The following is a 13896-nucleotide window of genomic DNA, read 5'->3' as shown; positions in this document are numbered from 1 at the left end:
TGAACCTTCACGTCTCATCTTGAGATAGGCCGCCCTCTTCCATTTAACAAGGGATTCCAATTCCTTATTAAACCACGGCTCCCTCGCACGACCCTTTCTTCCCTGCCTGACAGGTACATAATTATCAAGGACACTCAATAGTTGCTCCTTGAACAAGCTCCACATATCATTTACACTCTTGCCTTGGAGTCTACTTTTCCAAGCCTATATGTAGGCTAGAGGGCTCTTGTGGTACAGTGGTAGTGTCCTTACCTCTGAAACAAGAGGCCTAGGTTCAAGTTCCACTTGTTCTATTCCACCCCCAATTAAAATTTCCAAAAAACATTCAACTGGTAATTCATTTAATGGCTGGTGGGGTGTTGCTTGCTGTCTATTAGGAATTGACACTGCTTCAAAATGTAGAAAAATCTCTGAACATGTTGATCAGAAAATATCTGGAATTAAGAATCTATTGATAACTCATGAAACCATTGCTGATTGTCAGAAAATAAAACCCATCTGGCTCACTGACCTCCCTTAGGGAAGGAAATCTGCCATCCTCAATGGGTCTGGCCGATAATGTGACCCCAGACCCAGACCCACAGCAATGTGATTGACTCTCAGCTGCCCTCTGAAATGGTCTGGCAAGCCACTCAGTTCAAGGGCAGCTAAGGACGGGCAATAACTGCTGGCCAGCCACTGATGCCCACTTCTTCAGAGTGATTGAAAGAAATATCTAGGGTATGCAGGCTGGAGTGGAGGCATTGATTTTGATTTGGTTTATTATCATATGCATCTAGGTACAGTGAAAAGTTTGGTTTGTGTGCAGTACAGGCAGATCACAACATACAAAGATCATAGGGTGACTGAACAGAGCGAGGAATGCAATGTTATGGCTGCAAAGAAGGTGCACTAAAAGCAAGTTCAACATTAGATTTGAACTTTGAGAGGTCCTTTCAGAAGTCTAATAACAGTGGGGAAGAAGCTGTTCTCGAACTTGTTGATACGTGTGTTTAAGCTTTTGTATCATCTGCCTGCAGAAGAGGTTGGAAGAGGTTATAACTAGGGTGGGAGGAATCTTAGATGATGTTGGCTGCCTTTCCGAGGCAGTGAGAAGTAGAGACGGAGTCGATGGATGGAAGGTTGGCTTCTGTGAAGGTCTGGGCTGTGTTCTCAATTTTCTGTAGTTTCTAACAGCCCTGGGCTGAGCAGTTGCCATCCCAAGCCATGATGCATCCAGATACAATGCTTTCTATGGTGCATCTATAAAAATTGGTAAGGGTCCTTCTGGACATGATGAATTTCCTTAGCCTCTTGAGGAAAATGAGAAGTTGTTGTGCCTTCTGAGTGTCACATCAACATAGCTGGTCCAGGACAGGGAGTTAAAGATTAAATCGATTGCTGTCCAGTGACTATGGCAGGCAGAGAATGTAATGGAATAATTAGACTTGACAAAGATACTGCCCAGGGCTAAACTGCCTTTGAGGATAGAGGGTAGTGTCCCTTCCTCTGAGCCAGAAGCTCTGGGTTCAACTCCCACTTAATGAAAAAAGATGTGGTCAAACAGATTGAGTATCAACATGCAAATCCTTCCAATATATGTCAATCAGTCATGTGGTGGAAAGAACTTGTAGCGTTTGCCATCATTATTCATGCCTTGGGGCTACAACATGTATGTAAAATTGTAGGTTGCTACAGCAACTCAGACACCTTGGGGGTCTGGTTGGCATGGCTGGCTGAGCAGCTGGTGTGTATCATATTGGTGCCAACTGCTCAGGGTTCAATCCCGGTTCCGGCTGGGAACAACTCAAGAGCGGAAACTTGTAATGTCTGCAAAAGGGAATACAGATTTCTGGGAAAATAAATGAACAAAGACAGCAGTATAAAGTAACATATGGACATTGAGACAACTTTGAATTCAAGGAAAGCAAAAATACATAAAATGGTAGCGTGTGGATCGAATATAAAAACTAACATGAGCAATGGGTTGAGAGAGAAGTAGGTTATCTGAGAACCATCAGCTGGGGAAAAAAGCCCATTTATCTTGCTGGCTAGCTGTACTCTCATAGTTTGGACTGTTATAATTCCATTGTTCAGATAGTGTCAGTTGTGTGGCAAAGCTCAGGCTGAGGTAACCTTCCATTCTGTTCTTATCCACTATCTGTTGTTACTGTAATGAACACATCAGCTGATAGGAACGTCTCCCTTCTCTGTGGAAAACCTTCAGCGTTACGCCTGCCTTTGTTCCGTTTCCCCCATTTCAAGTCACGGTAATTTGCAACAAACCAGAACAATTCAATTCCCCTGCACCTCATCCTCTCAGTAATGATTAATGAGGAGATGATCTCATTGCAGGGAGTCCAGCACTGAATGGTCATCAATCTGTGCTGCACTTACCCTCTCATTTCAGACCCTCTCTCGTGCCTCATTCCCCACTATCTGATGACACTGATGTTAAAAGCACTATTGGTGAAAAGTCAATTTGATCCTTTGTTTTATTTCATCCCCTGCTGTGATGGGGTAGGATTCCTGAGGCACCCTTCACACGCCTCGTGCCTCAGCCAGTGTCCATACTCCGGGTCATGTGTTCATAGCCTATTCAACCACATGGGCATCACTGCTCAGTTCAATCTTTATATCACTTGGATATTTACACATGCAGGGGTAAACATTAATATCTTTCTCTTTATACCTCTCCCCCCCCACCCCCCCCACCCCAAGTGGTCTGAGCTCAATTGTACAGCTTAAAAATCAACCTGAACCAAAAGCAAACAATTGAATGCTGATTAGGAACTCAATTGGTGATTTTACTGGCCTCTGGCGCTTAATAACAGAGCAGATAGTGCATTTAGATATTAACCCTTCAGGCAAGTTTTGTTGTTAGATTATAAACTGGCCAGCTGACAGATGGATTGTGTGTTCACTGAGTAAGACAATAATGAATTACTGCAGAGAATAAAAAGCAGAAACATCTTTTCTATCATATACATTGCACGGATCCTTGATGTTTCAGGGTGTATATGCAACGAAATAAGATAGCCTAGAAAGATCCCACAATCTGTCACTGATCTGCTGTTTGTTAGCTTTGCTCATCTTCAACTGAAATAGCCCATTGTGCAAGGTTAATGTCTTGCATAACAGTAGTGAGTGAAAAAAAGGAATTCCTGCTTGTGATTAATGTCCATGTTGGAGTAGATATAGATTAGGAAGGCTATTCAGCCCATCTAAATTAATCATAGCTTCTGAGTGCAAGAAAAACATCATACTGAGCGCAACTCAAAGTTCAAAGATGATCAGGATAAGGAGATATAGCGACAGAGAAACAGCCGCTAAATGGCAAGTTCAGTGCTACACCTGGATGGTCCAGTGGCATTTTAAGTGAAAGATTGGTCTTTGGGGAAGTATTGATTTGACATTGATGAGGAATATTATAGTGTGATGTCTCCAGTGGTTAAACAGCCATATGGCATTCATTGTTTGTGCCCAACATGAAGATGACTGGTTAGCTTGTGAACTCTCAAAGAATTGCAAAGAGAACTTAGCATTATCTTGGCAGGATGGGTAATGTTATAATTTATTGCCTTGTCTGTTCCTGTTGTCGTGAAGGAGGTGGGAGAAGAATTATTCAGGACACACAGATTTACTGTCATCATTCATTTTATAAACTACTACAGAAGAAACACACGATTGTTGGGTGGCATTATCCCACAACAAAGGTTAACAACCTAGACATGGTGCCTTGAGAATACTCTGAGTGTAGGACACAGCCAAGGTTAAAAACAGTTGAAGATGCAATGAGGAAGCAGTCAGCAAGCGATTTTTAACAGCCCGGCAGAGGAAGGGATGACCGAATGAACTGAAGAATGTCACCATTTTGAAGTTTTGGGAACAAGTTAATTAGGAATAGGGAGATAATGCAACGAGTCTTGATTTGAACACAGTGAGGATTGAAAGAATAAAAGCTCCCTTCTGGTTGTGTTTAATTCTTTTTCCTCCCCTTTCCTTCTGTAGCCCTTCAGTCTTCCGCAGGAGGCTGTGAGTTGCCGATTCCTCAGAAAGCAATCAATGATTCATCTGTTATTGTTGAGCGACCCATCAGACTGATACTCCAGTGACACCAACCCCTCCCAAACCTGCCAGCCATTCTCTATGCTGTCAGCAAGAACACTAAAGCCTTGAAAAAGTGCAGAAGCATTTTTGATCATGACACTTTGACAATGGAGTGAGTATCAACTGTTTTACAAAAACCGAAAGAACTGCGAACGCTGTAAATCAGAAACTGTTCTGGGGAATGATATGGATGTGCTGATCGACAAAACTGGGGTGGACAAAGTCAGAAGTCACACAACACCAGGTTATAGTCCAACAGGTTCATTTGAAATCACAAGCTTTTGGAGCGCAGCTCTTTTGTCAGGGGAAGTCACTTCATTTGATGAAGGAGCAGCACTCTGAAAGCTTGTGATTTTAAATAAACCTGTTCGGATGATAACCTGGTGTTGTGTGACTTCAGTTCTGAGGAAGGGTCACTCGACCTGAAACATTAACTCTTACTTCTCTCCACAGATGCTGCCAGACCTGCTGAGCTTATCCAACAATTTCTGACTTTGTCATCTGTTTTGTAACCCTAATTCATATTAGCAGGAGTTACACCCTGGAAATAAAGCACAGACAGTGGAGGTTTACCTTTTAATTCTCACACCTCTTCACTCTGGAAGTTCTCTTTAAATTACTCACCCACTTTACCCCAATATCAAAAAGGCTGCAAAAATTCCTTGGTTGTTAATATTTTTGGCTTCACCCCAATGTTTCTTATTTTACCCCTTCCTTATTGTTTCCTCTCCACTCTGAAATTTATTTTAAAGATATTTAACTATGATTGTATGAAGCACCTTTGGATGTTTATATGCAATAAAGCTGCCACTTAAATATACAAACAAAAGTCATTACAACTAGCGGAACAGATTGACAAAGTGGTGAGTAGGATTTGTGAGTGGGATTTATAAGGAGAGGCAAGGAGTACAAAACCAACAAAGTTAAGGTGAACCTTTCCAACAAATTGGTTCAGTCTCAACTGGGGTACGGTGTTCAATTCTTGGTACCACACTTTAGGACCGCAAGAAACTACAGAGAATTGTGAACACAGTCCAGTCCATTACGAAAACCAACCTTCCATCCATTGATTCCATCTATACTTTCCGTTGCCTCAGAAAAGCAACCAATACAATCAAAGCCCCCTCCCATCCCGGTTTACTCTCTTCTACACTCCTCCATCAGGCAGAAGATATAAAAGTTTGCATACACATACAACTAGATTCAGGAACAGCTTCTTCCCCGCTGTAATAGAGTCATAGAGATATACAACACAGAAACAGACTGTTCAGTCCAATTCGTCCATGCTGACCAGACATCCTAAATAAATCTAGTCCCATTTGCCAACATTTGGCCCATATCCCTCTAAACCTTTCTTATTTATATACCCATCTAGATGCCCTTTAAATTCTACCAGCAATTGTACCAGCTTCCTCTGGCAGTTCATTCCATACATGCATCACCCTCTGTGTGAAAAAGTCCTTCTTTATTATTAGACTTCTGAATGGACCTCTCAAATTTTAAATTTAATGCTGATCTTGCTCTCTGTGTACCTTCTCTGCAGCTGTAACATTATATTATTCGTTCTAATACCCTAACTCACTTTGTATGGCTAGATCTGCCTGTGCTGTATGCAAAACAAAACTTATCACTGTACATCAGAACATGTGACAATAATAAAACAAATCAAATCAAATCAAAGGAAGAATATGGAGGATTGCGTGTGGGTGTAGAACAGAGCCATGAAAATTATTCCAGGAATTAAGTACTTCAGCTATATCAATAGTTTGGAAAATCTGGGATTACTCTCCTTAGACCAAAGACGATCGAAAGGAAATATAACCGAGGTGTTCAAAATTATAACGGGCACTGACAGAGTTGACAGTAAAAAAAAACTATCTCATTGGTGGAAGGATTAAGAATCAGACGATACTAATTAAATGTGATTGGCAAAGAATCCATGACAGAATGAGAATTTTTCCTATATGCAGCAAGTAATCAGGATCTGAATTATGGCCTGAGAGGATACTGGAAGTAGATTCAATTGTGGCTTTCAAAAGGAATTTGAATAATGAGCTGCAGTAAGGAAAAAACAAAATGGAACATTAGGTGAAAGGCAGGGCACTTGGCCAAGCAGAAGTATTCTTGCAGTGAGCTGGCATGGGTTTGACAAACTGAATGGCCATCATCTGTGCTGTAACCATTTTGTGATTCTAAGATATATTGTCGAGATGGCTTTCTGCACTAAGAACTCTGTAAAATGAGAACCTTCGTTATATTCAAAGGAGTTGGCAGTCTTTCTGCCTTCAAGCCTGAAACTGGAGATTTGAACAAGTCCCACTCCCAACAGCTCAGCACATAGTCCAGGCCAATACCGCAGTTTATTGTTGAAGAGATAAATGCATTCTTGTGGGGGTTTACTGCGCTCCAGATACTTTATCAAACTAAAATTCTGATGGTCTCTTCAAGTGGACGTAAGGGGACTGTGGTAACATATAAAGATGAGTAGGAAGCTCATCTGGTGTCTTGGCTAAAATTCTTCCTCAGACCGTGTCAAGAGATGTGGTTTAATTGAACACAAAATGTCTATTGTGTTCACTTACAATAATCAAAAGGAACTGTACATCAAAAAATGGAATGTGCAATTATGTCAAACCTAAATTTAGATCTGTGAAAACTACATAATTGAAGGATCAATAATATTTAGCAAAAGCCGTAAGGGTGGTGGACCACTTCCACTAGGTTGTCCTAATCTCTCTCCACATTGTGTTAATGGCTGTCCATTACAATTGACATATTTTCTGCTGTTTCTTTGCCATTGCTGTTAATGTTCTGCTGAGGTAGCAGGATTAGGCCTGCAGATATTTTATTCCTGTCTCGGTTGGAGGGATTGGGCTATGGGGAGAAGCTGAATAGGCTGGGGCTATTTTCCCTGGAGCACTGGAGGCTGAGGGGTAACCGTGTAGAGGTTTGTAAAATCATGAGTGGCATGGATAGGGTGAATAACCAAGGTCTTTTCCCCAGGTGAGAGAATCTAAAACCAGAGAGAGTAGGTTTTAGGTGAGAGGGGAAAGATTTAAAAGGGACCTAAAGGATAACTTTTTCTCATAGAAGGTGGTGTGTTTATGGAATAAGCTGCCAGAAGAAGTGGTGGAGGCTAGTACAATTACAGCATTTAAAAAGCATCTGGATGGGTATATGAATAGGAAGGGTTAAGAGGGATATGGGCCAAGTGCTGGCAAATGGGGCGAGATTGATTTAGGATATCTGATTGGCATGGGTGAGTTAGACCAAAGAGTCTTTTTCAATGCAATACAATTCCATGACTCTAAAACATAGCTGAAAGCTGTGATGAGGGAATTGATGAGCTTTGGTGAGAGTGTTGGGTTGATGGAGAGCAATCTCTGAGTGGTCAGTGATGTGGGGAGAGTTTAGACACTGGAAAGAGCTTCGATAGGTCAAACAGGCTCCACCTTGTTCCCTATTGTTCTCATGCCCTTGTGTGACCCACAGGAACTCTACTGATTCTGCAATAGGGAGATGGAATCTGACAGGTTATTAACCCTGTCACCGCTTTAATACAATGACGCCGAGTTGAAAGCAGCTCATAGGAAACATCCCAAGCTGTATGACACGGGAGGAAGGAACAAGCTGTGGCAATTGACATGAAAGTGAGTTCAATTAATCTGTTATACTAAGCATGTTCAGATCCTGTATAACTCTTAAGCTTTTAGAATAATGCTGTTTTAATCTCCATGAAGTATTAAAATAATAAGATGGTTCTATCCAAAATCCCAGGTCACAGCTGGGTCAGATTCATAAATAAATTAAACCTGACATCGATTTCCATTACTGTGGATGAAAGAGCTCATTTAATAATTCCCGAGAGATCTGATACAGACCTATAACTCTTACTCTTTAAAGAAAAGAAGTTTTGCTTTAATGCATTATAGTATCAAGTGTTAGGAAAATAACAGCAACCCAAGCCTCCTGATTGTAAGGCTGATGTCCTTTGGGTGATGTCAGTTCTTCAATACTTGACCCAAGCAGTCAGTTTTCACAAATGCACTCTGCTAGTCAGCTATTCGGCCAAAAGAGTTCTCGCAGCAAAGTTCAACATTTTCCTTGGCTCGTTTAAAACTCAGCCTTTTTTCCCCGGGAGGGACCTAAGAGGAGGTTGATCAAAGAATTTTGGCCCACTGCATCCCAGTTCCCAGTCCTGGGATGCAGATTCCAGACTGGGATGAACTAGATTAGCACAAAGCATTGGTTGGCGCTGTTGCTTGGTAATAGTTCTAGAGGGAACATCAACAGACTGAGTCAACACCTCCATCGTTAACTCTACAGGTACCACAGTCAGATTCAGTCACTCGTCTCTGTCAGGCTGCATGGGGCGTGCCGTAGCCTACAGGAGCCAGTCTGGTAGGGCACAGTTGAACTGAGCGACATAATGGTATCAGATTATGAGCTCTCCATTATCTGGAATGCAATTGTACTCTGGCCAACTAAAATATCAGTTCCTCGCTTTGACACAAAAAAAAAGCTGCAACTGCATCTGAAATTAATTACTGGGAGTAGAAAGAGAGAAAAATAAAGACGAGTATAAAGACATCTAAAAACATGTTAATACACAAAGGAACATTAGGACAGGGAAATGGTAAGAAACCACTCTGAACCAGAGAAAGGATAGCATTATGTAAACTATTGTTTAATTTTACATAAAGTTAGTTTTGTCTATTTTAGTAGCTTCATGTTAATAATCCATGAAAAGCTCTTTGCTGCTGTTTCTGTAGATTTATTTCTGTAATATTAGTGATTGCTGCAACATGAGCATCAAAGAAATATTACCAGTTAGCCAACAGTACTGACCATCACTTTAACGCTGTTGACATTTTCATAGAATGACACAGCAAAGGAGTAAGTCATTCAGTCCAAACTGCCAGCTCTGACTGTCTTTCAATTTGTCCCATTCCCTTTCATAGTAATGAAAATGGGTCCTAATCTCTGTATGACATGGAAAATTACATACATATGCTGGGGACTGTGCACTGCTTTTATGTTACTGGCCCTTTCAAATGAATGGCAAATTCAAAAGGCCTGCATTCTCCTGTCAGTTCCCTGAATTGCGGCTGACAATGAGAAAAGTCTGCAGCCCTGGAACGCCTGAAGGGTTAATACATTAAGGATGTGAAAAAAGGCCACAGCTGCTTGAAGAAGCAATTTATCTCCAGAGAGAGCTACCCAGAATATATCTTCGATTGAGATGCCTGTTCCAGCCAGTTAAACTCATCGGTGTTTCCATGCCTCTTCCCCCACTTGTTATTACAGAAACAGTGAACACTTCCACCTCCCCAATCCCAAATCTTTGAACAAGAAATGTCCCTGAGGTATGTGCTCAGCACAGAATCTTTCCATCAGTGTTAACTATTTAACTTGTAGGCCACTTTGCTTACATTTTGGACGGCTTATTTTAGGAAAGCCCTCAGGTCTCGTTCTTCCGAGGTACCAACCCTCTCAACGCTGTTCAATTTGCAGCTGGATATGGAGACTGCACTTCAGTGTTAATATCTGATAAAAGCCACCCCTTGACATCGCAGCACCCACTGCTCTGTGGCGCCTGTCCTCATACCCTGAAGTGAAGTTCCAGCCTGGAATCTTCAACCGAAGAAAATGCAATCGAGCCAAGTTGGAACTTCACTGAAACAAACGGTCACTCTTTCCTTGGGTTTCCTCCGATTTCCACCCACAGTCCAAAGGCATGCAGGTCAGGTAGAGTGGTCATGCTAAATTGCCCATAGTGCCCAGGGATGTGTAGACTAGGAGTACTGGCCATGGGAAATGCAAGGTTTTGAGGTAGGATGGATGGGCTGATCTTCAGAGGGTCTCTATGAACTCAACGGGCTGAATGGTCTGCTTCTGCACTGTAAGGATGCTATGATTCTATGATCAACAGCAACAGAAGTTAAAGGCTGCCTGATGGCTGAGTTTGGAAATGTTGTGTCATTGAGCTCTAGTAAAGCAGGAAGTCTCAGTCTGTAGTGTATTGACGTAACTTAAGAACCGGTGGTTTGGCTTCAGTACTTCAGGGAAACAAAGAGACAAGAAAGCCAGTGCTTCCTATTGCTGTTCAGTGACCCTTGCTGGAAGATACATACATGGAAGTCAGACAAGGGTGAAATCGGGCTGTGCTGAGAATGTGTGAACACTTACTGTCGAGACTTCCAAATGGAAAATGGCCACTTCAGCAAAACACTGAGCGACTAAAGACACCTGTGAAGTCAAATCCTAGCAGAGCCTGGCAAGAGAAGAGGAGAGAATCGGGAGAGGAGCAGGCTGGAGTTTTAGTTTCAATGTGACAATGCTTTCTTTCCTCATCTCATCAATGGTATAAAGGAATGCAAATCAGTGGCGTAAAGATAAAATTGCCACAATCAGCAAGAACTAGAACAGTGTGTGCAGGCTTCCAGTGATCAAACTGAATCAGGTCAAGCACTTCATCACGACTCATGACTCCTCAGGGACAAACACTCATCCGCCTCTTGAAAACAGATGAAGAGCATCTCATTTCACCTTAACTTTGCAGGCTACACTCGGGAAGTCAATGTATCAGGCTGTGGAACTTAGCAGTCTCTCAGGTCACGGAGAACTCAAAGAGAAAAGGTTAAGGAGCAATCGAATCAATTGCTGTGACCTGCAGAGTGTGAGTACGTGCGCATCAGACTGTAAAACGGTACCTGCAAAAGCTTTCGAGATGTGGTCCTTTTTCCACTCCCAGGGCTGATCGTACTCATCGGCAGGTCGTTCATCATCTTGAGGAAGCCGGCTCTCCCGAATCTTCTGACCGGCTGCGTTCTCCGTGTCTGACTCGGCGTCATTTTCCTGGGGCTCATAGGGTGTGTCATAGAGCTGGAGACCTTTTCCACGTTTCTTGTCTCCTTTTCTCTGGAACTCTGGTTGGATTCAAAAAGAAGAAGGTGGTTAGCTGGGGGCACTTATGCAGGTCAGTTATACACTGGACTTAGAATGGAATTTAAGGCATTGTGCAATGCCTTGTTTGGTAACACTGCTGTAAAATGCCTTGAGACATTTGCTAACTTACTGGTGCTACTGCAATGCAAGTTGTTGCCTTTATTATCTATCAGCTTCACATACATTTGAGTCAATGCTCTCTAATATTCTGAATTATGTGACGCTACTGTCTAGATTGACTATTGCATTAGATACATCAGGACACTACCACATTCAAGTTCCCCAACATACACCACCCTGATTTGGAAATATTCCTTCAGTGTCATTGGGTCACAGACCTGGAACTCCTTCCCTAATGGCATTGTGGGTCAACCTACAATGCACATGCACTATCACTGTTCAATAAGGCAGCTCACCACCATCTGCTCAAGGAGCAACTAGGAACAGGCAATAAATATTGGCCCAGCCAGCGATGTCCACATCCCAGGAGTGAAATAAATACCTCAACGCACTATCTCAACTGAACTCAGTGCAACCACCAGTTCCAGATTTATATCCAAACTAGTTCACAAAGATATAACCCAATCTTAGAAGTACAGACTCACAGCTGGAAGCTTTTGAGAGTTTAAATGAGCAGTGTATGGTCCTGGCCTTGGGCAATACATGCACACATATTAATTCCAAGCCACATTGCAACACCAGAACATGGAATGCGGTTGGGGAATTGAGTAGGTAGGTAGACACCTCTTTCTCTAGCTCAGGGCAATAAAATTATATTAGAATATTTACCTCAGCCGAGTTTGATTAAGTTGCCAAGAGTAAATTTCAAACCTTAAAGGGTTGTCTTGTGATGCAGAGATAGACTCTACCCCTAGACTGAGGCCCATGTTCAAGTCCCACCTTCCCCAGAGGTGTGCAATAACATTCCTGAACAGGTTGATTAGTAAATTAAATTAAATAATTTTTAAAAAAAATCTTCAAATCTTGCACTTCCCCTTGAGGACTTACGCCATTGTTATGGGACTTCCTGACCATTTTTCCCACAGGAACGATTTGGGAAATATGCCATGATAAACAAACTCTTACAGAATCATTACCTTGCAGAAGGGAGGCCATGTGCTCCATAGTGTCTGCACCAGCTCTATTACCTCATGCCAATCTTTTGTTTATTTTCCCCATATCGCTGCCCACCTTGCTATCCAAAACAAAATCCTCTTGAATATCTCAATGCCTTCACCACATTTCCAAGCAGTGCATCCCATACCTTAACAAATCTCTGTGTAAAAAGAGATTTTTCTTATGTCACCCATGATCAAATAGATGTCAGTTTAAGCCAGTTCTATTCAAACCATCAAGGTACAGCTGAAGGCACTGGATATTTCAAAGGCCATGGGCCTTCACAATATGTCTGCAATAGTACTGAAGTCCAGAACCTGCTGTGCCCTTAGCCAAGCTGCTCCAACCTTGGCACCTGCTAACAGTGACCTGCTCCCTAATGAACAATTTGGGTTCCACCACTCAGCTCCTGATCCCATTACAAACTTAGTTTAATGTTGGAAGAAAGAGCTGAGGTGAGAGTGACTGTTCTTGACATCGAGACCACATTGGATCTAGTTTGGCATCAAGGAGCCCGAGCAATAGGAATCAGCGAGAAAACTTGCCATTGGTTGGAGTCATACCCAGCTTATGGAAAAATGGTTATGGTTATGAGTCATCTCAGCTCCAGGATATCTCAGCATTTGTTTCTCTGGCTAGAGACCTGGGCCCAAGCATCTTCAACTGCTTCATTAATGTCCTTCCCTTAAGCATATAATCAATAGTCAGGAAGTTCACTGACAGTTATGTAAAGTTCCATGCCAGTTCCAACTCCTCAGATAGGGAAGCAGTCCATTTCTAAATGAAACAAGACCTGGACAACCTCCAGGCTTGGATTGAAAATTGGAAAGTAATAAAGGCACCAGATAAGTGTCAGGCAATGTCCATCTCCAACAAGAGGAAAATTAACCGTTACCTCTTGACATTCAATGGCATTACCATCACTGAATGCCCACCATAAACATCCTTTAGATTACCACTGACCTGAAACTGAACTGGAGTAGCTAAAAAAGTACTGTGGTTACAAGTACAGGCTAAGAACCCTGCAGTGAATAACTCATTTCCTGACTCCACAAGCCAACAGTACTGTACTCCCCAGAGGCCTGGATGGGTGCAGCTCTGTCAATGCTCAAGAAGGTTGACACCACCCAGGACAAAGTAGCCCACTTGACTGCCAACATCCACAAAAGCCCACTCCTTCTAGCACTGATACACAGTATTAGCAGTGTAAACCATCCACAAGGTGTGCTGCAACTTCACAAAGGCTCCTGAGACAACACGTTCTAAAGCCACAATCACTACCATCTAGAAGCCAAAGGCTGGAGATGCATGGAAACACGACCGTTTGAAAGTTCGTCACCAAACTATTTGCCATCCTTAGTTATTACATTACTGTTCTTTCACAGTTGCTGGGCCGAAATCCTGGAACGCATTCCCTAACAGCACTGTGCATCCAATAAACTCAAAGGATTGCCACAATTGAAGAAGACAGCTCATCAGCACCTTCTCAAGGGGTAGGAATAAGCAACAAATGCTGGCCCAGGCAGTGAAATCCACATCCCACAAATCAACAATATACACATGCTTAATGTGCAGATATAAAGTGACACTCAATGAAACAGGAGTAGTGGAGTTTGGAGATAGAGTCATAGAGTCACAGAGATGTACAGCATGGAAACAGACCCTTCGGTCCAACCCGTCCATGCTGACCAGATATCCCAACCCAATCTAGTCCCACCTGCCAGCACCTGGCCCATATCCCTC

The 13896-nt window shown here is 42.4% G+C and overlaps 1 protein-coding gene across 2 annotated transcripts in view; it reads right to left on the bottom strand.

Annotated features, from left to right (window-relative positions):
- The window catches only part of LOC122565207 (SH2 domain-containing adapter protein F-like), a 303057-nt gene that overhangs the window by 131179 nt on the left and 157982 nt on the right, over positions 1–13896 (bottom strand). For both annotated transcript variants that reach the window (XM_043720948.1, XM_043720949.1), the window contains exon 4: positions 10803–11018. In XM_043720948.1, coding sequence (XP_043576883.1) covers positions 10803–11018 — 216 coding nt within the window. The remainder of the gene's footprint in view (positions 1–10802; positions 11019–13896) is intronic.

Source organism: Chiloscyllium plagiosum, chromosome 31, assembly GCF_004010195.1.
Source record: "Chiloscyllium plagiosum isolate BGI_BamShark_2017 chromosome 31, ASM401019v2, whole genome shotgun sequence".
Taxonomy (NCBI): domain Eukaryota; kingdom Metazoa; phylum Chordata; class Chondrichthyes; order Orectolobiformes; family Hemiscylliidae; genus Chiloscyllium; species Chiloscyllium plagiosum.
The sequence above is the reverse complement of the archived record's forward strand: the minus strand, read 5'-3'. Positions and strand labels throughout refer to the sequence as shown.